The sequence below is a fragment of the Hemitrygon akajei genome, chromosome 21 (genome assembly GCF_048418815.1).
Source record: "Hemitrygon akajei chromosome 21, sHemAka1.3, whole genome shotgun sequence".
Taxonomy (NCBI): Eukaryota; Metazoa; Chordata; class Chondrichthyes; order Myliobatiformes; family Dasyatidae; genus Hemitrygon; species Hemitrygon akajei.
Window position 1 is genome coordinate 20205529 of NC_133144.1, and position 26556 is coordinate 20232084.

The 26556-nt window shown below is 44.2% G+C and overlaps 1 protein-coding gene across 8 annotated transcripts in view; it reads left to right on the forward strand.

The window, feature by feature from the left end:
• The window catches only part of ap3b2 (adaptor related protein complex 3 subunit beta 2), a 183766-nt gene extending 172424 nt beyond the window's left edge, over positions 1-11342 (forward strand). For all 8 annotated transcript variants that reach the window (XM_073024951.1, XM_073024953.1, XM_073024952.1 and 5 more), the window contains 2 exons: positions 2871-3009; positions 5894-11342. In XM_073024951.1, coding sequence (XP_072881052.1) covers positions 2871-3009; positions 5894-6044 — 290 coding nt within the window. In that variant the 3' untranslated portion in view covers positions 6045-11342. The remainder of the gene's footprint in view (positions 1-2870; positions 3010-5893) is intronic.
• Positions 11343-26556: the final 15214 nt, after the last annotated feature.

Genomic DNA, 26556 nt, shown 5'->3' on the forward strand with positions numbered 1-26556 from the left:
TCCTGGCAACATCTTCGTGAATCTTCTCTGCACCCTCCCTAGCTTAGCCACATCCTTAAAGCATGGCAACAAGAACTAAACACAGCACTCCAAGTGTGTATAGGCTACTCATTTCATAGCTCGTCGGAACCAGACTAGCTGAAATCACCTGCAATTTCTCCTTAGAATCCAGGGTACAATGAAAGCCTGGTCATATTCGAACCTAGAAGAACAAATTCATGGCCAAGACTCAAGCCTCAGACATACATTTCCTGAATGGGGTTGCGTTGGGCTGTGGATAACGAGGACGTTCCTGATGCCTTCCTTTCAGATGCCCCGGGAGAGGGATTGGGGAGGTAGTGCGTTGGTAGCAACCATTGCGAAGAGAAGGGCTGCAGGCTGATTCTTGTGTTCCTGCTGCATTCATCTCAGCCAGCTCTCTCCCCCGTGGGGAAGGTGTGTTTGCAACAGAAAGGATGCACTAAGTTACATTCTCAAGGGCTACACTATATATTTTTTTTAATTTTGAGATGTAGCACAGTAACAGGCCCTTCCGGCCAAACAAGTCCATGCTGCCCAATTAAACCCATCTGACCAATTAACCTACTAGCCCACATGTGTTTGGGCTGTGGGAGGAAACCGGAGCACGCAGAGAAAACACACGCGGTCACAAGGAGAACGTGCAGGCTTCTTGCAGACAGCAATGGAATTGAACCAGCCTTGCTGGCACGGTAATGGCATTACACTGCCACACTGCCCTTTCTGTTCATGGGCACTGTGGCTCATCCATCCACCACAGGTAATACAGAGAGACTGTGGAGCAAACCCTCAAAGGTGATCTCTGATACAAGAGGGTTTCTCTCCCCTCAAACTGTCTTAAGGCCAAGGAAACCTGCTTGGGATTGCGCTGGTGGCTCTCACCTGGGCTTAAACTGTGGTAATTTTACACCACCTCTAAATCTGGAAACAGAGACTGCCAATGTGGGAAAACTGGTGCAACAAGCAATCTTGCTAGAGGAAACGAGAGAAAATCTGCAGGTGTTGCAAATCCAAGCAATGCACACAGAAAACGCTGGAGGAACTCAGCAGGCCAGGCAGCATCCATGGAAAAGAGTACAGTCGACGTTTTGGGCCTGAAATGTCGTCTGTATTCTTTCCCTGCTGAGTTCCTCCGGCACTTTGCGTGTGTATCTTGCTAGAAGGAGATTGGTAGGTCAGGCAGCATCCCTGAGGAGAAAGGAATTGTCGATGTTTTAGAGTTGAAACTTCCTCATGCAGGGTTTTGACCAGAAAAGTTGAGAGTCTCTTCCTGCCCTCTCCCCCCACCCCTCCAAAGAGATGTTGCTCAACCTGCTGGGTTCCTCTAGCACATTGTTTGTTGTTACCAATCAATCTGTTCATTCCAGCAACATACAAGCCCTTTGGTCCGCGATGTTATGCTGGCCTTTTAACCTATTCTAAGATCCATCTAACCCTTCTCTTCCATCTATCCATCATCCATGTGCTTGTCTAAGAGTGTCTCTAATATATCTGCCTCTACCAGCACCCCAGGAGGGTGTTCTACACACCTACCACTCTCTGCTTAAGAACAACTTACCACCCATACTTTCCTCCAAGCACCTTAAAATGACGCTGCCTCATATTGGCCATTTCTGTCCTGGGAAGCAGTCTCTGGCTGCCCTCTATCTTGTACACTTCTATCAAGTCACTCCTCATTCTCCTTCGCTCCAAAGAAAAAAGCCTTAACTTGCTCAACCAATTCCCATAAAACATGCTCTCCAATTCCAGCAGCATCCTGGTAAACTTCCTCTGCACCCTCTCTATAATGAGATGACCAGGACTGAACACAATTCTCTAAGTGTGGTCTAACCAGAGTCTTATAGAGCTGCAGCATCACCTTGTGCCCTTGTGGGAGACACGGATTGTTGGTGCCTTAGGGCTGAAACCTCCTGAAGCAGGGTTCTGATTTGTCAGTTCTTTTCTCCCCCAACAGATACCACTCAGCCTGAGGGACTCCTCCAGCAGATTGGCTGTTGTTGCTATTAAATCTGTTCACCCGTTGGAGATTTTTAATCACAGGGATTCCTTGGTTTTGGTAGAATAAGATTTCAAAGTTCAAATTTACTATCTAAGTATGTATATCTCATACAACCTTGAGATTCATCAACTGTAGCTGAACCAAGAAGGAGGGTATTACATACTGTACTGTGCAGATGTCTTTGGCACATGTATATAACTCGGGTGCCTACGACTTTTACACAGTTCTGTATTTGTCGATGCAGTGCAGAGAGCAAGTTGTAAATCTGACAAGAGCAAAGGATGTTGGGAATAGAGTGGAGCGCCATATGAGGGGTTTGGCACAGGTGGCAGAGAAGGAGTGCCAGGGACAGGGGGTGTCACAGGTGCAGACACACCCAGCCCTGAGACACAGTCATTTGATTCCAAACAATTGGTTTATTGATCATTACAGATTGTCTCTCCGGTGCTTCCTTCTCTCTCCCTCTCTCTTCCTCTTTTCCCAACCATGATTCTCTTCTCCCTGCCCCCTTCCCACTCTCAGTCCACAATAGAGACGCTTCTCAGAATCAGATTTATCATCACTCACGTCTGTCATGAAATTTGTTTTTCTTTTGCAGCAGCAGTACAGTGCAATACATATAATTACTACAGTACCGTGCAAAAGTCTTAGGCACCCGAGCTATATATATGTGCCTAAAACTTTTGCACAGGATTGTAACTGAACTACCTCTTCATTGCTTAGGGTGGACAACAGGACATTGGTTCCTTTATCTAGCAGCAAAAGTATCTCAGTACTATTTAGGGGAAAGAGCAAATTAATGCTGATGCTCAGTTTCTAACAGTCCTTGCTTTCCTTCTGTCACCTTTCAAAGGAAAGCTAATGGGAATGAATGAAATCAATGAGAAACTGACCCTTGGAGAGCAGTACCGGACTGACCAAGCCATTGTCCAGCAGGTGATGTCAACAGCTAACCTCGGGCGAGTACCCTGTGGGCAGAGTGCCGAGTACAGGTAAGCGCAGGGCCTTGTGTCAGTCCCACAGATGCACAAAAATAACTTTATTGATTTTGGCAGGGAGAGAACGACACTGCCAAACGGGCCATGAAATATTCTATAAGTCAGTAGATAGAAGATAATGATGATTTGTGTTATGCGGTACTCAATCAATTCTGCAGCTTAATGGAAAAGATTTATGACAGGTGTAAATTGGGTAAATGTAAGAAAGCTTTTTCCACTGAGTTTGGATGGGACTAGAACTACAGGTTATAGGTTAAGGGTGAAGGTTAAATATTTAAGGGAGTTTGAGGGAAACTTCTTCACTCAGAAGGTGATGTGAGTGTGAAACAAGCGGCCAGGAGAGATGGTTGATGCGATTTTGATTACAACATTTTACGAGAGGTACATGAATGGGCGGGGAGCGGTGGGCTGTGGTCCAGGTTCAGGTCAATGGGACCAGGTGGAGTAACAGTTTTGCATGGACCAGATGGGCTGAAGGGCCTGATTCTCTGCTTTCTGACTCTAATGCATTGGCACTGTGGTGACCAATAGCACACAGTGCAAAATTCCAATCCTGGCTATGAGGTCTTCGAGACAGAGGCTTGGTCTGCTTAGAGGGAAGAGGAAAGGATCCATCTGCTTTTGTAACCAATGGGCTAATTGTGAGAATCATTGCAGGAATATCCATAGGGAGAAGGAGCAACCACCTGATAACACACCTTGAGAAAGTTCACATGGAGGCAAGAAACCAATGTGCTTCAGTTATAGTGCAGATTAAATGATTGCATACCCAACAGTTCACTAGTATGGTTTTTTATCAGTAGTCATGTGATCATTGTCCAATTCCTCCAGGACGTGAGACTGATTACGATGGACTATTAATTCTTTCACTTTGATATTGGTTCATTATTGTCAAATATACCAAGACATGGTGACGGGGTGGTGAATCATCTCTACCAAAGAAGGTGTGAGGTGCTCCTTCCCTCCACTAGCCTGCAAGTCACCCTTGGGCAGAGTGTGACACCCGCTTAGCTCCCCGATCAGGGTCATGTGAAGTCATGGGAGCAGTTGATGCAGATCTCAAGTCGTGGTTATGCGACCACTGATGGATGCCAAGCAGACAGTCTCTAACGAGTATTGATAATGGCTGGAGGTCACCCGTCTTGTAAGGACACGGCCCAGAAGAAGGCAATGACAAACCGATTCTGTAGAAAAATTTGCCAAGAACAATCACAGTCATGAGACCATGATTGCCCACGTCAAATGACATGGCACATACTGATAATGATGATAGCAGGATATGGTGAAAAGCTTGTCCTGCATATTGCTTACACAGATCAGATCATTGCATAGTGCTTTGAGGTGGAACAATAACAATGCAGAACAAAGACCTACAGAGAAAGTGCAGTGCAGGTAAACGATAAAGTGCTAGAGTCCATCTCATTGTACAAAAGATCCATTCTAAGGTCTGATAGCAGGACAGAAGCTGTCCTTGAGTCTGGTGTCAGGCTTTTGTATCTTCTGCCCCGTGAGAGAAGGGAAAAGAGAGATCGTTTGGGATGGGTGGGGCTTTGATTACATTGGCTGCTTTACTGAGGCAGCAAGAACTAGAAACAGTGTCCATAGAGTGAGGCTGGTTTCTGCTACGTGCTGAGCTGTGTCCACAGCTCTTCGCAGTTTCTTGCGGTCCCATGTAGAGTAGTTGTCATGTTACGTCCAGATAGAATGCTTTCTAAGGTGCGCAGGTAAAAATTGGTAAAGAGTCGAAGGGGACATGCCACATATCTTTATTTTCCTGAGGACTTAAGAGGCACTGTGAGATTTCTTGGCCGTGTCATCAACATAGTTGGACAGGCAAGTGGCGATATTCACATTTAGGAACTTGAAGCTCTCAACCACCTCATCCTCAACACCATTGATGTAGACTGGAGCATGTGCACTGCCCCCTCCCCTTTCTGAAGTCAATCACCGACTCTTGTTGACATTGAGGGGAAGTTTGTTATCGTGTCACTAAGATATATACCTTCTTCCTGTACTGCAACTCAGCATGGCCCACTATAGTGGTATCATCTGCAAACTTGTAGGTGGTTAGAGCAGAATCTGGCCACCCAGTCATGAGAGAACAGGGAGTAGAGTTGGTGGGCGGAGAACGTAATCTTGTGGATCACCTGTATTTGGAATAATCACGAGGAGGTGCTACTGTCTCTCCTTACTGATTGCAGAAGGTTGATCAGAAAGTCAGGGATCCAGTTGCAGAGGGAGGTGTTGACTCTCAAGGTCCAGAATTTGCTTGGAATAATGGTATCCTGTGGTTAGCCCAATGATGAGATGTAAAGTACTGTATATCCTCAAGGCTCCCTGATGGGAGAGTGTGCCAGTGAGATTAATTCTGCCAAGATTAGGCACAATATTAAAGCTACAAAAGCTCCCTTTCTGCAGATGTAACAAATAAATACAGTTGCTAAAGTAACGGAAAACTAAACTATTACTTAGAGAGTCTGGTTCTAGAGGTCAAATTGCATCGCATTACATGAAGAAGCCTGCAATATTGATCTAGAGAAGTGAGTTCAAAATCAATAATAGCAACAGAAAAAAAATTAATTTCAGGCAAAATTAATTTTGTTTTCTGTTAGTGAAGCTCTTGCCTGTAATTGTAGAACTCGCCCATTGTTTGCAAAAGTGAATTTGGTTCACCAGCCAGCCGTGACTGTGCACCTAGTAACTTGCTCAGTTAAGGGGCAGTTAGGGATGGATAATAAATTCTCCCATTGCAAATGATGGTCATGAATTGGTGCATTTTCTAAAAGTAACATTACATTTAAATTTAAGTGAAGAAGAACTTTTACATTCGAGTGGTGTTTTGCTGTAGTTTCTTGTTCTGCCTTCTTCCCCCCGGCAGGTTTGCTGCTCGGACTGTGAGTGGTGGTGCTTTGGTCCTCATTTCCCTGATAACCAAGGATGCCGGTGCTGCCCAGCTGACTGTGAACTGCGAGAAGATGGTGATTGGTACAATGATGGCAAAGGACATAATGGAAGCACTGGCACAGTGACATCCGCCACCAATCCCTCAGTGGGATGGAGCTCCCCCCTCCCTCCCTCCCCCCATCAGCATTTGCATTCCGTGCAACCTCCAGTCAAACCACCAACTGCAGGAGAAACCGGATTGAAGAGCAACTGCTCCATTGTCCCTTCTGAATACATGAAGGGATTCCTGAGTGGCTGAGAGACATCCAGGCTGTTGATGTTGCTGAAATGCTTTACAGACAAGTAGTCAATTATTTTGTCCTGAGCCTGCTCTGGTCGAAGAACATTGCCCCTTTATTTGATGTTGGACCCCTGCATCCACTCCCCACCCGTTATCCACAAGTACGTCTGAGAAGCAAGTTGAACACAGAAGCTGAATCAAGTTTATTATCAATGATGTATGTCGTGAAATTCGTTGTTTTGTGGCAGCAGTACAGTGCAATACATAATGATAATATAAATTACAATACAAATATATAATAAATAAGTTGTGCAAAAAGAGAACAAACTGTGAGGTAGTATTCATGCGCTCATGAACAGTTCAGAAATCTGGTGGCAGAGGGAAAGAAGCTGTTCCTGAAACGTGGAGTGCGGGTCTTCGGGCTGCTCTGCCTCCTCCCGGATGGTAGTAATGAGAAGAGGGTGTCCTGGATGCCTCTTGACGCATCACCCTTTGAGGATGTCCTTGATGCTGGGGGGGCTAGTGCCCAAGGAGGAGCTAGCTGAGTTTACAACTTTCTGCAACTTTTTCTGAGCTTTGACACCACCACACCGCACAGTGATATAACCTGTCAGAGTGCACTCTCCGTAGAAATTTAGTAGAATCTGTGGTGATATACCAAATTTCCTCAAACTCCTAATGAAGTATAAAACAAAGAACAGTACAGCACAATGCAGGCCCTTTGGCCCACAATGTTGTGCTGACCCTTTAACCCACTTGAAGCTCAACCTAACACTTCCCTCCCACATAGCCCAACATCTTCTATGTGCTCATCCAAGAGGCTCTCAATGCCCCTAATGTATCCGGCTCTACCACCAGCCCTGGCAGTGCATTCCACACAGCTACCACTCTGTGTAAAAACAAAAATGACTGCCAACATCCCCACACCCACCCTCCAATTACCTGAAGATTATGCCCTCTTGTATCAGCCATTACCATCCTGGGAAAGAGGCACTGCCTGCCCACTCTATCTATGCCTGTTGTTATACAGCATCGAAACATGTTGCATGAAGGAGGTGCCACTCAGTATTAGGGAAGTTAAAGTCACCTATGACAACAACCCTGTTATTTTTGCATCTTTCCAAAATCTGCCTCCTGATCTACTCCTCAGTGTCTCTGTTGTTTTTTTTTGGGGGGGGGGAGGTGGTTGGAAGTCTCTTGAATTCTCCCAGGCGAGTGATTGTTCCCTTCATCTTTCTGGCCTCCACCCACACTGACTCAGTAGACAATCCCTTCATGATATCCTCTTTCTCTGCAGCAAATAGATTCAGAAGTTAATTCTTCTGAATTTTCATCATGTGTGAATAATTCTTCCAAATCTCTCTCATTTCTTAAAGCTTAATGTTTGCATAAAACTTTTAGTAATGATCCTTTTTGTAGTGAGCCGAGGCAATGTAGTACTCTGAGCTCACTGGTCTCCGGGACCAGTCTGTCTGTAGCCTTGGGATACTTGGGTCTCTAGAACTGAATTACCTGCAGCTTCTCAGCCCCCAGATCTGGTTGCCCTGCAACTTTGAGTTAATTGGTGTCTCAGGTGGTCCGCCTGTAGCTTTGGCATACTTGGTCACCAGGACTGGTCTGCCTGTAGCCTGGGATACTTAGTCCCCATGAGTGGGCTGTAAGGAGTGCATTGACTTAGAAATCGGCATTACCCCTGACTGACAGGTGTTTCTGCCACTTCTTTTAAACTGCACCATCCATGAACAAAACACAGTTGTCTGTGGAATCAATCCCTGCATATCACATGTAATTTGTAAGGATCAAATTGTATTTCTTGTTAGAGGCCAAGAATTTAATTTGTTTAACAGCAATGGTTTCCAAAGTGTTGGTGTATCTAAGGAGGGAATCTGCATTTTGAGGAGAATCTCCTCGCTGCCTAGGAACTGCAGAGTTAACGCTACATCATTTTTTAGCAGCAGCAGCAGACAGTTCCTGAGCTGAATCAATAGCCAAGAGGTGCTGAGGGTCTCTTCTGCTTGTGTTGCTAATTGCAAGCAACTCCTTTGAATAGCTCTGAAGCAGAAAACATTTTCCCTCTCTGGATGAGGCCCTGTGGACTCAACCCATTTATGGATAAAGGTCAACACACAAATGTGAGTGGATGTTGGGACTTGGTCCAGGGGAAGGAAACCAGTCCAGTGGATGCAAATGGTGTCAAAATGGAAAACCAAACATCCCATTTCAGGCACATCTGGGTTAGCCTGCATGACCAAACTCCATATGATTGATTAGTTTATACGGATCACTTTAATTGATGATTGTAGCAGTCATGTGGTTCCAATGAACCAATAAGACAATCTGAATTATGGATAATGTTTCACAAATAGTTTTCTCAAAGACTCCTAGCTGACCAGTTCCAGCTCAGTGCTTCTCAGGCAATGCAAGCCAATTATTTGCAATATTTTTCAAGAGAAACAACAATACAATGTAGTCTTCAGAGGAAGTGGAGGTAGAATAGTGTTGGGTCAAGTGGAAGTTATTTCTTCATCTACCTAGACTTACACTGATCTGCCTGACAGCTGTGCTTAGTCGACAGGGCCTCATCCAGAGAGAGAAGTGTTTACTGTCTTGGAGCTGTGCAAAGAGACTCTCGGCACCTCTTGGCTATTGATTTTGTTTAGAAGAGGCACTTGGCACCTCCTTGCTACTGGTTTGGCCCAACATAAAGACATACCCTTTGATGTTATCTTTTATATTATAAATTGCTTTTTCAATTATAATGGAACTAAATAAATCTGTTAACACTGACATTATACCCTCCTGTGCCAGTTTCACGGCAGCCACTACACTGCATCGTGAATGTGTAAATTATGAATTGGAAATTTAGACTTCAGTAAATGGAGAGCAATGCAAAATAAAATTCAGCAAATTTGAGATATTTTTTCATCAGTCAAATCTGATTTACTTATTCAAGAGGCAAAAGCATAACTGCAGTTACTGGAAATCTGAAATCAAAACGGAAAATGCTGCTGTTAATCAGCGGATCCCGCAGCATCTGTGGAGAGAGAACTTTACAGCTCATCAGAATTAAATAGAGTTGACCTAGTCTATTCTTTGTTCTCACTTGTTAGGTTTTATTTGGTGCTTGAATTCTGTTGAAATAAAATGCAAGCGCAAGCACATTATCACATGAATAACACTTCCTATAAATAGGACTTCAGATAACACAGCTAATTAAAATATATTGCATAAAGGTGATTTGTGCAGATTGAAAGTTCAAGTAGGGAAATGAGCAACACATTTAATGGTTTGAGTATATAGATGTGTTTAAAATTGCTTTGGAAGTAAAGAATGGTGCATTTTCATTATTGTACATTGTAATTTATGTTCTTGTCCAGACTCAACACACTCTGTCTATGATTCCTCATTTCATTCATCCAAATTTTAACTTCCACCTCCTGAAAGACTGAGTGGAGAACAGAAGAAAATGAAGATGTTCTGCCCCTCTGAGTTTACTCTTGTCACTCAACTAGATCACAAAGGGTCTGACCATCATTCCAGCTCCGTGTCCCCTTGCCCAGCAAAAATCCAGAGCTTTCAGTGCTGACTCTCCACGTGTCCTTTCCTCTTTGCATGGAAACAGAGCCTGAGGTTTTTGCTAGTAAATTAACATTAGAGAAACTGTAGGTGCTGGAAATCTACAATAAAAACAAGCCACAGTAAATCAGACAGCACCTGTAGAATGACAAATAGGGTTGATGTTTCAAGTCAAAGAATGAGAGCAAACAAGTTGTCTTGCGGAAGTCTTTCAGTATCTGGTATATGAAAAAGCAGGTTATGTATCTCCACATAAAGATAAATAATGATTCCTTAATGTTATACTGTAAATCCCATGTTCTTTAGTAATAGAATTATAGAAACTCATTTTGCTGCAATTACATCCTTCCAGCAGTCCTGGCATTACAGCTTTGCCACATAACACTTGTTTCTCTCCTGGTTCAATCCATTTCTGTCTCCACAGATGCTACTTGACCTGCTAAGTGTTTTCAGCAATCTCTGCTTCTCCCTCTGATTTTACTTTTTGGCTTATAAGAAGATCCCAAAAAAGGTGCAACTTCCAGCCGCCATCCCAAGAGGAAATACTGCAGCAAAAATCCAATAATCCTCTGCTTGACAATTCGAAAATTCTGATGGTTCAGCTTTTGGCTCAGCCGGTGCAGATTCTCAATTCCAAGTTTATTGTGATCTGACTGTACATGTATACAACCAAACGAAACAACGTCCCTCCAGACCACAGTGCACCCATGCAACATATATCACACACAACACATAAACCAAAATATTACACTATAAATAGGTTAATAAAACATAACTCAAAATGCACATACGTTGTGCATACCACAAGTAAACGACTCCCTGTTCTGATGACAGTCTACAGTGGGGGGCAGGGTATTCATTCGTCTCACAGCCTGAGGGAAGAAGATATTACCCAGTCTGGCAGTCCTAGTCCTGATCCTTCTGTACCTCCTTCCTGACATTAGTGGGTCAAAGAGATTTTGGGATGGACGGTAGGGATCCTCAACAATGCTTTGGGCCTTCATCTGCAATGCTCCTGGTAAATGACACAAATGGGGGAGGGAGACCCCAATGGTCCTCTCGGCGGTTTTTACTGTCTTCTGACAGGTCTGTGTTCTGACGCCTTGCAGCTTCCACACCACACTTCCTGATGATGCAGCCAGACAGGACACTCGACGGTGCTCCTGTAGAAAGTTGTTAGAATGGGGATGGGGAGCCTTACTCAGCTCAATCTCTTCAGAAAGTGTAGACACTGCTGTGCCTTCTTGACCAGTGAGGAGGTGCTACAGGTCCAGTTAGAATGTCTGTTATGTGCAATCCAAGGAGTTTTGTGCTCCTCACTCTCTCTGCAGCAGAGCCAATGATGTGCAGTCAACCTGCGCCTTCCTGAAGTCATCATCTCTTTTGTCTTGTCCACATTGAAACTCAAGTTGTTGTCGTTGCGCCATTTGATAAGGCTCTCTACGTCTTCACTGTATGCCAACTCATTGTTGCTGATGAGGCGAACCACTGTTGTGTCATCAGCGAACTTGATGCAGTTTGAGCTGAATCTGGCAGTGCAGTCGTGAACAGCCGTGGGTTGAACACACAGCCCTGGGGGGGGGGGGGGGGGCACATGAAGGAGTTTGAGATGTTGCTGCTAACTCGTACTGACTGGGGTCTTTCCATCAAGATCCAGTTACAGAGAGGTGTGTTGAGACCCAATGAGGACAGTTCACCCACCAGCCGCTGAGGGACGATTGTATTAAACACCGAGCTGAAGTCGATGAGCAATATCCTAACCTATGAGGCATTGTTTTCTAGCTCAGACAGGACAGAGTGAAGGACCAAGGTTATGGCATCATCCGTGGACTGGCTGAGCAGTAGGCAAACTGGAGAGGGTCCAATGTAACTGGAAGATGGGATTTTATACGATCCATTACCAGCCACTCAAAGCATTTAATGGTTGTTCAAGTCAGTGTTACTGGCCAGTAGTCATTTAATCCCAATACTGTTGCTCTCCTGAGCACCAGAATGATATTGGTTGCCTTGAAGCCTGCAGAGACAGTGAAGTGTTTCAGAGAGATATTAAAGATGTCCATTAAGACCTCTGTTAGCTGGGCCGCACAGTCCCTCAGTACCTGGCCAGGTAGTTGCCCGGCCCTGCAGCTTTGCGTGGGTTTACCCTGGCTAGGGTCCTCCTCACCTCAGCGGTGACCAGACAAGGGAGCCTGTTCCTCAGGAAGAGAGGGAGCTTTCCTTGATGCCTCACCATTCAATTGGTCAAATTATGCATAGAAAGCATTCAGCCCATCAGGAAGAGAGGGGTCGCTGTCGTCAACACACGGGGTGGACTTGTAATAAGCTTCTTCTTTCTCTTACCAGCTTCTCAATCTCCCCTCCCGTCACTGGAGCCCCAGTGCCAGCTCTCCCCTCCACCTATGGGGTCCTGGAAACTCAGCTCCCTTAAAACTCACCTTGCTCTGTTTCCATCCTCTTTAAACTCACCTGCCCCTGTTTCTCCATTTAAGCTCCCAGGATTTATTGGAAAATGTATTATTCTACTGCATAATATCTTAGAAAAGAAATGAATTAAAGGTGTGTTGGAGGATATAACATCCAGTAGTCAGGAAAATCTTCTAGTCCAGCACCACCAAAGTCCCAACAAGCAGAATCGGGTTTATTATCACTGACTTATGCCATGAAATTTGTTGTTTGGTGACAGTGAAATATAGTGCAGTAAAATCACTAAGTTATAATAAGAAATTAAATAGTGCAAAAAGTGAGGAGGTGCTCATCGTGTGACAGAAGATGCTGGGAATGCTCAGTGGGTCAGGCAGCGCAATGGAGGGAAGACTGGGAACAGCTGGAGGTGAAGCAAGTTTTGAACAAGGTCAGAGGGAGAGGGCAAGATAGATGAGTAACATCGGATGGTAGTGTAGACCTGGAAGTTGTGGAGAGCAGTAATGAAGCAAGACACAAAGGAAGGGTTTAGAAGTGGTATTGAAGTTCCTTATCTGCTCATAGTGCATCCCGGGGAAGGACTCAGCACAGAGACAGGGCTTTCGGCCCATTTCGTCCACGTTGACCAAGCTGCCCCCTCTGAACTGGTCCAATTAGCCTGCACCTGGTCCCTTCCCTGTGCGGAATGGATGGAACATTTGCGTTTTTCCACAAGGAAAGCTGCTGTGTGAGGGAATTGCACCACCATGACCTCACCTCATCCTGCGCCTGTAGGTTAGCTGCACAGTTAGCCCCACCTTCCCCTCCCCCTGCCCCACCACCACCCCCTGTATTGGCCTGTGAGCCTGATTAGAGTCTCTTCTACAGTACACTAATGATCGGTTGCCCTCTCTCTATCAGCCCTATTAAGATGAGTGAATGTTTCCTCTGCCCCCCCCCTCACCTGTTCAGAGAATATCCTCCTGTATGTCCCACTGCCCGGTGTACAACAGAAGTAAAAATAAACACACAAGATACTCAGTGGGCCAGGCAGCATCTGTGGCAGGAAGACTGAATCAACCCTTCAGAGGTTGGCCATGGGTAATTGGGTATACTTGTGTAGGCTGATACGTTCTTACTCACTAAGGGCCTTGGAGTTTATGGGGAGAAGTCAGGGGAATGGGACCCACTGCAATTTGCCTATCGCCACAATAGGTCTACAGCAGACGCAATCTCAATGGCTCTCCACATGGCCTTAGACCACCTGGACAATACAAACACCCGTGTCAGGATGCTGTTTGATGACAATAGCTCAGCGTTTAACACCATCACTCCTACGGTCCTGATCAATAAGTTACAGAACCTGGGTCTCTGTACCTCCCTCTGCAATTGGATCCTTGACTTCCTAACCAGAAGACCATAATCTGTGCAGATTTGTAATATCTCTTCCTCGCTGACAATCAACACTGGCACACCTGGGGTGTGTGTTTAGCCCACTGCTCTACTCCCTCTATAGCCGGGACTGAGTAGCTAGATAAAACTCAAATGCCGTCTATAAATTTACAGATGATACAACCATTGGTGGTAGAATTTCAGTTGGAGATGCAAGTGAGTACAAGAGCAAGATATACCAGCTGGTTGAGCGGTGTCACAGCAACAACCTGGCACTCATCGTCAGTAAGATTAAACAGCTGATCGTGGATTTCAGGAAGGGTAAGACAGGGGAACACAAACCAATCCTCATAGAGGGATCAGAAGTGGAGAGAGTGAGCAACTTGAAGTTGCTGGGTGTCAATATATCTGACGATCTAACCTGGTCCCAACATATCGATGCAGCTATAAAGAAGGCAAGCCAGTGGCCACAGTATATTTCATTATGAGTTTGAAGAGATTTGGTTTGTCACCTAAAACACTCGAAAACTTCTATAGATGTATCATGGACAGCATTCTGACAGGCTGCATCACTGTTTGGTATGGGGGGGGGGGGGGAGAAACTACTGCACAGGACTGAAAGTAACTACAGAAAGTTGTAAAATTAGTCAGCTCCATCTTGGGTACTAGCCTCCGTAGTATCCAAGATATCTTCAAGGAGTGGTGTCTCAGAAAGGTAGAATCCATTATGAAGGACCTCCACTATGCAGGTCATGCCCTGTTCACATTGTTACCATCAAGAAAGAGGCACACACTCAATGATTCAGGAACAGCTCTTTCCCCTCTGCCATCTGATTACTAAATGGACAGTGAACCCATGAACACTACCTTACTTTTTAAAGTAAATATTACCTCTGATTTGCACTATTTTAAATTTAACTATTTCATATAATATATATACTTACTGTAATCTACATTTTTTCTTTCTATATTTCCATGTATTGCATTGAACTGCTCTCACAAAGTTAACAAATTTCAGGACACATGTTGGTGATAATAAACCTAATTCTGATTCTGAATAAGGACAGAGGAAAGAGAAGTCAGGAAAGATACATAACTAAAGATAATAGTGAGGAGTGGGAAGATGGGAAGGGTTGTAATGGATCAAGAAGTAAATGGAGAGTTTAAACATGATGAAACTGATGTAGCTGGAACATTACTGTTAGCTGAAAAATGTGGGACACAAAATAAGAACTGACATCGTGGGGCAGTTTGAGGAGGTTGTAGTATGAGCAAACAAATAAATGGTCTTTTCCCCAAACTTTTACTGAGCTTTCCTGGAATAACCAGAGAGGAAGATGATAGAGAATGGATTAGGGTGGGAGAATTTAAATAACAAGTGACTGGAAACTTGTTAGATTTTTTCCCTCGAAATCTCAGTGGCACCTCGCCAGGATGCTCATGTTAAACTTTGCCTGATTCAAGTATGAGCTCAGTTGCTGGGACAAGGCGTGGTAATACCGGGAGAAGGAAGGCTTGGTCACATGCAATGCAGTAAGAGAGACTTATCTCTGCAGATGTGGAGCAGGTGACTAAATTTTCCACGACACTGAGTGCAGAATTGAGGAGCCCTCTACTCTCTGCTGTGACGTATCTACACCAGTGCAGTTGTATTTTTGCAGTGTGTGCAACGGGAGCGTCTTGCAGTGTTAGTTAGTGACCAAGGAAAGGGAACTGCCCATTACCCAAAAGAGCTGAATTCACCACCCGTGCTGAGATATTCAGTGTGTGTCACAGAGAACCTTCTCAGTGAGGGGATCAAATGAAACCATAGGAGTATAGTTAATATCACTGTACATTTAGTAATGAAATCTTGATTCCACCATTGCCAAGCGTGTGAGAGAGAGAGGCCCTGCTCCTGATGCAGCTCGCTTCAATGATAGATAGTTTCTTGGTGTTTTGCTGAGTGTATTCTTTCCAATGTCTACCTTTGTGCAATATTACCTCGCTGTTTGCACAACTGCTCCGGCAGATTAATTTGCTGTACAAAAACATGGATTAAAATCAAGTAAGAAACCAGAAGTTTTGTGTTTGTCAGCTGTTAACCATGCAGGTGGTCTTGCTTTCTATATAATAAAGGCAGCACAGCCTCTCACAAAAGGTCCATAAAGCATTGATTCTATCAGCTCATGACTGCCTCAACAAGAAGATTTTCTCAGAGTAGTTCTCACTGCACCAGTACTTAACCTAGCTGTAAAACACTTGGAGGTTGTAAAACTGCTTATATAAACATTATCTTCTTTTGGAGAGACTAAAGATCCATTTAATCACAGTTTTCTATATGCATAACAGCTCCAGATTCCAGCGTCTGCAGTATCTTGTGTTTCAACAGAGCAGTTAACTGTGAACTGTCCAGTCAGGAAGGAAATATCCATCTTTCCTTAAGAGACCATTTGTCCCATTGAGTGTCTGCTGCCTTGCTGTGCAATCCCATTCTCCCTCTTACTTTCTCTGCAGCTCATTCTCTCTCCAATTCCCATTGACTTCTCCCCAGATCCTACTACTCACCTACACACCAGGGGTGAATTACAGCGGCCAATCACCACACCAGCCCACTAATCGGCTTCTGCCAAATTTGGAGAATGTGTTCTGTGCTGAGGAACCATGAGATCTCTGCGGGACTTATCCTGCTAGGACTGAACTTCACCAGTCTACAAGTTGGGAGCAAGATAGTTTTTTATTTATTGATTGATTTGTTGGTATTCTTGGAATTGTTGGCAAAACCGGCATTTATTGCTTATGGAGACACATACTGACAAGGTAAGGGCTCTTAGGAGGCAGTGATCGTAATATGTTACAATTCATCCCTCAGTTTGAGAGGGAGAAACTAAGATCAGGTAATTGCTACTACAGCTGAATAAAGGTAACTACAGAGGCAAGAGATCGGAACTGGCCAAGTTGATTGGTAGGGATAACAGGAGAACAATGGCAGGAATTTTTGGGGAACAATTCAGAAGACATAGGGTCATTTCATCTCACAGATGAAGACACATTCTAAAGGGAGGTTGAGGCAACCATGGCTGACAAGGGAAGTCAAGGACAGCATAAAAGCAAAAGAGAGGGCATACAATATTGCAAAAACTAGCATGAATCTTGAGGGAGCTTTTATAAACCAACAAAAAGTAACTGATAAGGCAATAAGGAGAGAAAAGATGAAATATGAAATTAAGCTAGCCAATAATATAAAAGGGAAAATTACCAGTTTTTGTCAGATATGTAGAGAGAGAGGTGAGGGTGGACATTGCACTGCTGGAAAATGACACTGGAAAGGTAGTGTTGAGGAACAAAGAAATGGTGGGCGAAATGAATGAGCATTTTGTGTCGGTCTTCACTGTGGAAGACACTGGGGGCAGAAATTCGAGGGTGTTGGGGGCAGAAATGAGCATAGTCGCTATTACTAAGGAGAAGGTGCTTATGAAGCTGAAAGGACTGAAAATGGATGAGTCACCTGGACTGGATAGAAACACCCCAGGGCTCTGAAAGGAGTAACTGAACAGATTGTGGAGGCTTTAGTAATGACCTTTCAAGAATCACTAGATTCCAGAGGACTGCAAAATTGCAGATGTCTCTTCACTCTTTAAGAAGGCAGTGAGTTAAAAGACAGGAAACTATAGGCGAGTTAGCCTGACTTCAGTAGTTGGTAACATGTTGGACTCCGAGTTTTCGGGTACTTGGAAGCACATGATAAAATAGCCCAAAGTCAGCATGGATTCCTTAATGGGAAATCTTGCCTAACAAATCTTTTGGAGTTCTTTGTAGAAATAACAGGTAGGATAAACAAAGGAGAGTCTGTGAATGCTGTTTACTTGGATTTTCAGAAAGCTTTTGACAAGCACATGCGGCTGCTAAACAAGAGCCCATGGTATTATGGGAAAGATACTAGAATGGATAGAAGATTGGCTGTCTTGCAGGAGGCAAAGAGTTCTGCATGGCTGCCAGAATCTGCATGGTGTTCCGCATTTTTGTATGATTTCTATTTTTTTCTTTCTCTTGAATATCAGATGTTTGTCTTTTTTTCTTTAATTGGTCTCTTTCAGGTTTCTTGCTTTGTGTCTACATGTAAGCAAACAAATCTCAAGTGCATTCTTTGATAATAAATGTACTTTAATCTTTGATGAAGTGGCAGATGGAATACAATGCAGCCAAGTGAATGGTCATGCACTTTAGTAGAAGGAATAAAGCTGTGGACTACTTTCTAAATGGGGAGAAAATTCAAAAAATCAGAGCAGCAAGGGGATTTTGGAGTGCTAGTGCAGGATTCCCTAATAGTTAGTAGAATAAGGAACACAAACTCAATGTTAGTATTCGTTTTGAAATGACTATAATATAAAACATAAAACCTCATGTAACGCTGAGGTTTTATAAGGCATTGGTCAGACTGCACTTGGAGTGTTGTAAGCAATTTTGGGCCCCCTGTTTAAGGAAGGATGTGCTGACATTGGGGAAGATCCAGGGAATGTTTACAAGAATAATCCTGGGAATGAAAGGGTTAATGTATGAGGAACATCTGACAGCACTGTGCGTGTACTCATTGGCATTTAGAAGGATGAGTGAGGGGGGGGGTGGTGGGATCTCATTGAAACCTACTAAATATTGAACGGTCTAGATGGAGAGTGAGAAACCTCGGACCAGAGGGTACAGCCTCAGAATAGAAGGACATCCTACTAGGACAGAGATGAGGAGGAATTTCTTTAACTGGAGGCTAATAAATCTGTGGAATTCATTGCCGCAGTTGGCTGTGGAGGCCAAGTCAATGATGTATTTAAAGCAGAGGTTGATAGGTTCTTGGTTAATAAGGATATCAAACATTTGAGAAGACAGGAGAATGGAGTTGAAAGAGAAACATAAATTAGTCTTAATTGAATGACAGAGCAGACTAGATCAACCGATTGGGCTAATTCTGCTCCTATATCTTCTCGTCCTGTGGAGTTATTGAACTGATGCATTGTTAATATAAACTGGTAACTTAGCAATCATCATGACTAGTTTTTATTGCATTCCATGTAACTAAATTCAAACATCTGTACTTTTGCCTCTAAATCAAACTGTGCCTCTACAGTTAGCAGTGAGACTAATCTGAATATCAAAATATACAACTTCAGGTAAACTGCTCCCCATCTATCTCTTTTCTCTCTTCAGATCTATCCACTTCCTCCTCGAACCAATCCATCTGCTCATCACCCACACACCAACCCCCAACTGGGTCCTCTCCTCCCTACTGTTCCCATCTGCCCCAACCCCCATCTCCCTTAGTTCCATGCTCCGTCTTCCTCTCGTAACAAATTCCACCATCTGCCCTCTAGGTTGCCTCCACCCATCACCTCCCAGCCTCAGTCCTCTTTACACTCTTCCCCCTTTCAACTTCCTCTCTCTCTCTTCACCTGGATCCACCTGCCAGCTCCACCCATTCTCCCCAAATCTTTATACCACCATCTCCCTTCTACTGTTTAGCCTCGACCTGAAACAAGGACTGTCCTTTTCTTCCATGAATGATGCCTGACCCACTGAGTTCTTCCAGATCCCAGCCTCTGCAATCTGTTCTGCCAATCCGAAATAAAATCACAGGGAATTCCCAGCAGCCCAGTCAGCATGAGTAGAACAGAAAACAACGTTAGTGCTTCAAAGTGATCTCTTAGCTCTAATGATTCATTTGCAACCTGAAACATTAACTCTGTTTCTTTCTGCACAGATGCTGCCTGACCTGCTGAGCATTTACATAATTTTCTGGTTGCCAAAGGATTGAATAATGATGGAATCAGAGTGTCTAGTGCAGGGGAAGAGTTATAACTGTTCCATTGGGAGAATTATTAAATATCTGGTTTTACAAAGCTCTCAGATCAATCCACAAACCTGAAGACGAAGTGTTTTACATCATTATCCAAACATCTAAGTCCAAAACTGCTGATTTCCTGGGATTTTCACGCACAACCGTCTCTAGAGTTTACAGGGAGTGGTGCGAGATCCAAAAAGCATCCAGTGAGTGGCAGTTCTGTGGGCGAAAGTGACTTGTACCGAGAGAGGTCAGAGGAGAATGGCCTGACTGGTTCAATCTGACCACAAGGCAACAGCAACTCAAATAACCATGCGTTATAACAGTGATATGTACAAGAGCATCTCTGAACTGAATGCACAACACATTGAAGTGGCTGGGCTGCAGCAGCAGAAGACCATACCAGCTTCCATTCCTGTATCTAATGATGTGACCACTGAGTGTACATATATATATACACATCACAATCCGAATCATGTTTATTAGCACCGGCATGTGACATGAAATTTGTTAACTTAGCAGCAGCAGTTCCATACAATACATAATATAGAAGAAAAAAATAATAATAATAATAGATAATTAAGTACAGTATACATGTATTGAATAGATTAAAAATTGTGCAAAAAATAAGAAATACTCTATATTAAAAAAAATGAGGTAGTGTCCAAAGCTTCAATGTCCATTTCGGAATCAGATGGCAGAGGGGAAGAAGCTGTTCCTGAATCACTGAGTGTGTGTCTTCAGGCTTCAGTACCTCCTACCTGATGGTAACAGTGGGAAAAGGGCATGCCCTGGGTGCTGGAGGTCCTTAATAATGGATGCTGCCCTTGTGAGACACCGCTCTTTGAAAATGTCCTGGGTACTTTGAAGGCCAGTACCCTAGATGGAGCCGACTAAATTTACAACCTTCTGCAGCTTCTTTCAGTCTGTGCGGTAGCCCCCCCCCATCTCCACACCAGACAGTGATGCAGCCTGTCAGAACGCTCTCCACGGTACGTCTATGGAAGTTTTTGAGTGTAATGTTGACATACCAAATCTCTTCAAACTCCTAATGAAATACAGCCACTGTCTTGCCTTCTTTATAACTGCATCAATATGTTGGGACCAGGTTAGATCCTCAGAGATCTTGACACTCAGGAACTTGAAACTGCTCACCCTCTCCACTTCTGATCCCTCTATGAGGATTGGTATGTGTTCCTTACCCTTTCAGAGGTCCACAATCAGCTCTTTCGTCTTACTGTTGTTGAATGCCAGGTTGTTGCTGTGACACCACTCCACCACAAAGCCCTCAGATCAATCCACGAACCTCAAGAATGAAAAGTTTTACATCATTATCCAAACGCCTATGTCAGAAACTGCTGACACAGCAGTTCCTGTACACCTTCTCGTCACCACCTGAGATTCTACCAACAATGGTTATATTGTCAGCAAATTTATAGATGGTATTTGAACTATGCCTAGCCACACAGTCATGTGTATATAGAGAGTAGAGCAGTGGGCTAAGCACACACCCCTGGGGTGCACCAGTGTTGATCATTAGCGAGGAGGATATGTTGTCACCAATCCGCACAGATTGTGGGCTTCTGGTTAGGAAGTCGAGGATCCAGTTGCAGAGGGAGGCACAGAAGTCCAGGTTCTGCAACTTCTCAATCAGGATTGTGGGAATGATAGTATTAAATGCTGAGCAATAGTCAGTGAACAGCAACCTGACATAGGTGTTTGTGTTGTCCAGGTGGTCTAAGGCCATGTGGAGACCCATTGAGATTGCGTCTGCCGTTAACCTATTGTGGTGATAGGCAAATTGCAATGGGTCCAGGTCCTTGCTGAGGCAGGAGTTCAGTTTTGTCATGACCAACCTCTCAAAGCATTTCATCCCTGTTGATGTGAGTGCTACCGGGCGATAGTCATTAAGGCAACTCACATTATTCTTCTTAGGCACTGGTATAATTGTTGCCATTTTGAAGCAAGTGGGAGCTTCTGGACGTAGCAGTGAGAGGTTGAAAACGTCCTTGAATACTCCCACCAGTTGATTGGCATAGGTTTTCAGAGCCTTACCAAGTACTCCATCTGGACCTTCCACCTTGTGAGGGTTCCCTCTCTTTAAAGACAGCCTAACATCAGCCTCTGAGGTGGGGATCACAGGGTCATCAGGGCAGCCGGGATCTTCACAGCTGTAGTTGTATTCTCCCTTTCAAAGCGGGCATAGTTCATCTGGTAGTGAAGCATCGCTGCCATTCATGCTATTGGGTTTGGCTTTGTAGGAAGTAATGTCTTGCAAACCCTGCCAGAGTTGTCATGCATCTGACCTCATTCGAAATTGTCTATTTGCCTTTGAAATAGCCCTCTGCAAATCATACCTGGTTTTCTGGTACAGACCTGGGTCACCAGACTTGAATGCCAGAGATCTAGCCTTCAGCAGATGACATAGCTCCTGGTTCATCCACGGCTTTTGGTTTGGGAATATACAGTAAGTCTTTGTAGGCACACACTCATCCACACAGGTTTTAATGAAGTCGGTAACAACTGCAGCATACTCATCCAGGTTCGAAGATGAATCCCTGAATACAGTCCAGTCCACCGATTCAAAGCAGTCCTGTAGGCGTTCCTGTGCTTCCCTTGTCCAAACCTTTTTGCTCCTCACTGCTGGTGCTGCAGTCTTCAGTCTCTGCCTATACTCAGGGAGTAAAAGTACAGCCAGGTGGTCAGACTTCCCAAACTGAGGGCATGGAATAGCACGGTAGGCATTCTTGATGGTGGTGTAGCAATGGTCCAGAGTGTTGTCTCCTCTGGTATTGCAAGTGATCTGTTGATGGTAAGTGCGTAGTGATTTTTTCAGACTGGCCTGGTTAAAATCTCCCAAAACAATGGCAAAGGCGTTAGAGTGTGCAGTTTCGTGCATGTTGATCCCGTTGTTCAGATCATCTAAAGCCTGATTGACATTGGCCTGAGTTGGAACGTATACTGCCACCAAAATGACCCCAGAGAATTCCCGTGGTAGGTAAAAAGGACAGCACTTTACTGCTGGATATTCCAGGTCTGGTGAGCAGAATTGGGACAGCACTGATATATTTGTGCACCAAGAAGAGTTGATCATGAGGCACACTCCTCCACCTCTGCTTTTGAGAGACTCTATAGGTCTATCCTAATGGTAAACCCTTGGATCTAAATTTAGTGATTGATTTTGGCTACCAGTTTTCACATCCGAAAATGTATTGCGGATTTAATTTGGAGTCCCACTCTGAACAATGGGTTCTGGAAAGCTGTGAATCTCAAACCGGACAATGCTGATTAAAATTCGTCTGATGTCTGTGGTGTGGATGTGAATCAGGAGGTGTTAATGTTGTACGTAGTTTCAGAGAAAGTATTGTTCATACTTTGTAAATATGGAATTGTCCTTTGATGTTTGGCACATAAAGTATCGAACCCACATTGGGCCCGCAGACTTTTCCACCGAAAGTGTCTCCGTGTGATGCCGGCTGTACCTTGTTTTGTCGAATAAAGAGGCTGCTTTGTGTCTACCAGTAACTCTCTCCGGTGACTTCATCCACGCAAACACCAGTCACTAGTCACAGATCTCCAGCCAAAATAATTTCTACCCTCTGTCTTCTGTGGGCATGCCAACTTCAAATCCAGTTGGCCGAGTCACTATGGATCACATGCACCTCAGACTTCTAGGTGACCTTGCTAAAATCCAAGTAGAAAACATCCACAGCTCTACTCTCATCAATCACCTCCTTAAAAAGACTCCATCGAGTTAGCAAGACATGATTTGCCACCCATCATCATTTAAATACTCCTGCTGTCAGCCTAACCTTATATGAATCTTAAATCATATGAAGCATTCAGTCCTATTGTGTTGTTAGGTAAGACTCAATCCGTCATCTCCAATGTTCAATTGCGGGCTTAATTCTTACTTCATTATCACAGTGACAACCGGCCTGCATAATCATTAAAACAGCAAATCAGACAGCAGTCAGTGAGGACATCCATCAAGCCTTTGACTGCTTGAAGAGTCCCACTCCCCCGCTCTGTCCCACAGAATTTATTTTTACTTTTCTTAAGTAACCCAGTTCCCCTTTGATACCTTTTCCTGGTCCCCACCCATTTCAGACAGGTCAGTCCATTTTCCCCATTGTTTTTAATGGAAGTGACTTTGAATCTGTCAGTTCTGAGTCTGGACAGTACTGGCAGTGGAAGCAGTTGCTCTCCATCCAGCGTAACACATACAAAATGCTGGAGGGACAGTATTGATGGAAAGGAATAAACAGTTGATATTTTGGACTGAGACCCTTCATCGGGGCTGGAAAAAATGGGGAAGAAACCAGATTCTTTCCGTGCTCCTGAACACCTCTACTAATTCTCCCCTTAACCTTCTTGACTCCAAGGAAAACAATCAGTTTCTCCAGTATTGCTTTATATCTGAAACATCTAATATCATATTGCCACATAACAACAAAGGAGGCAATTTCAGCCCATCCGGTCTATGGCAGCTCACAGAGCCCATCCATTGCTATATTTTCCCTACAACCAGTTGTCCCCACACTTCCACCAGCTCCCCTGGATTGACCACCCGTCCACACACTGCGGGTGATTTATAATGGCCAATTCGCCTACTAATCTGCGTTGGTGTTTTTTTGGGAGGTGGGAGGAAGCTAGAGCTCCCATGGGAAGCCTACACATTGACAGGGAGAAGGTGCAAACACTACACAGACAGCGCCTGAGGTCAGGATCGATCCGGGGCCGCTGGAGTTGTGAAGAAGCAGCTCTCCTACATGCATCACTGCACTGCCAGTCCATCGTTGTGAATTCCTTCTGCATCCTCACCCGGGCTCTTCCTTTCATGAATCATCAGTGATAATTAGTGAGAAGTCAATCCTTATTCCAGTAACCTCCCGCTGTGGGTAACCGTTAATTAACAAGGGAAATATCCCCCAGTGGAAATGATGGCCAGTTAATCGATTAGTTGCACAGAAATCTCAATAGGCTTATTTATTTTATCACTTTTCTCTAACAGTGAAATTCTCTTACCATTTTCCTCAGTATATCTCCTGTACATGTTTTTTGTGCATTGGAGATGCCAAGTAGAAATTTATTGCTTCTTTTGTACTTTCGCCAAACACTTTGAAGTCAGGTGGATTTTTCACTCATCTTGCCAATTTCCAGATCAGCTGCATTATGAGGGCAGTGCAGCCCCTTCCTGTCGAAGAATCGAGGTCAGGTTAGACGGATAGGCTGCAGAGGGTTGTCGATTCAGGCTGCTCCATCAGGGACACAGCCTTCCCCACCATCGAGAGCAGCCTCAAAAGGGTGTTGCCCCGACAAGGATGCTCACCATCTGGGACATGCTCTCTTCTCACCACCACCGTGGGGGAGGAGGTGCAAGAGTCTGAAGACACCACCACCACTCAACATTTTAGAAACAGCTTCTCCCTCTCCACCATGAGATTTCTGAACAGTCCATAAACCCATGAATACTACCTCACTCTTCCGATTTTGCACAATTAAGCAATCTATATATTTGTTTGTTTGTTTGCTTGTTTATTTATTTTTCTGCCTTTATCCATTGTAATTTTTAGTAATTTTCATGCCTTGTATTGTACTGCTGCCACAAAAGAACAAATTTCACAAGATACGTCACTGATTCTGAGCTCTCTGATTCTCACTCATGCTGTCCAGTTCTGACTCCCTCCCACCAGCTTTTCGGAAGAACTGGTTGTTTATGTTTGGGTTGGGTTGTTCTCCGATCTTGGCAATTCACTTGCAAACGTTTCGTCACCATACGAGGAGACATCGTCAGTGTGGTGTGTCCTCCAAATGCCTGGTCTTTCATCAATCAGCTGAGTGGTTGTCAGTACGCAAGCACAATTGTGATGTACGGCAGAAACCTTGTTGCTGATTGGTTGCACGGCGAACTTTGTGAATTGTGGTCTGGAATTTTGCCCACATTGTCTCATAAATAGGATCGAGGTCTACATGTCTGTTTACATTACAAAATCGCTTGCGGAAAACCACGTTTCTCAGAATTCTCTAGTCAAATTTGTGCCCCTCTTGATCTTCATGGGTAGAGACCAGGGAGAGGTGGTCATGCCACTTCACAACTGGCTGTACGCTGATCACGTCTCTCGCATGGTGATGGAAAGTAAATGACCAAGATTGGAGAACAACTCAACTCAAGCCTCAACCGCCCAAGCTACACACTTTCCAAATTATTTCTAACCAGTTGTTTATGCTGCCAATGTTGCTCAGCAACACCAAACATTTGCTTTATGACAAAGAACCTTGCTGCATTGTCTGCCGACAGGTGAGCCTGACGTCGGGATCTATGGTTAAGTGTCCGTGATGTCCCTGTTTTCACTCAGTCCAATACCTGACATCTTACATCTGGATGGAAAATAAACGGAGTTATGTGGATCTTCAGTATCAACACGTAAACTCCTTCAGATTCACAAATCACCCAAGCATTCATTAAATGAACATTTTCAGAGTTACTGAATTAATTTTAGTCCATTTTTGGCACCTGGGTGTTGTTGGCAAGGTCAGCTCATATTGGCCATTCCTCTGCCACAGATAAATAATGAATACAATAGAACATAAAACAGCAGAGCACAGAAACAGAACCTTTGCCCCTAATTAAAGCAATAACTAAACACCTACCTAAACTAGCCCTTTGCCTACACAATGTCCATGTCCCTCCATTCTCTGCATATCCCTGTGGCTGCCTAAGACCCACTTAAACACCTCCTTCATATATCCTTCCACCATCACCCCAGCAGAATCTTCCAGGCACCCACCACTCCCTGCAAAAATAAACTTGTCCTGCAACATCTCCTTTGAATTTCTCCCTCTTACCTCAAAGGCATGCCCTCTGGTATTAGACATTTCAACCCTGGGGAAAAGATACTTGCTCTCTATTCTATATATGCCTCTTCTTAACTTACAGACTTCTATCAGATCACCCATCGGTCTCCGCCGCTCCAGACAAAACCATCCTCTACTCCAGGCAGCACCCTGCTGAAAGCCTTTCCTGTACTCTCTCCACATCCTTCCTATAGTTGTCTGACCGGAAACGAACGTAAATGAGGCCTAACCAGAGTTTCATAAAGCTGTCACATAACTTCCAGACTCTTGAGCTCAGTTCCTCTCTAATAAAGCCCAGCAGGCCGTACACCTTCTTGACCAC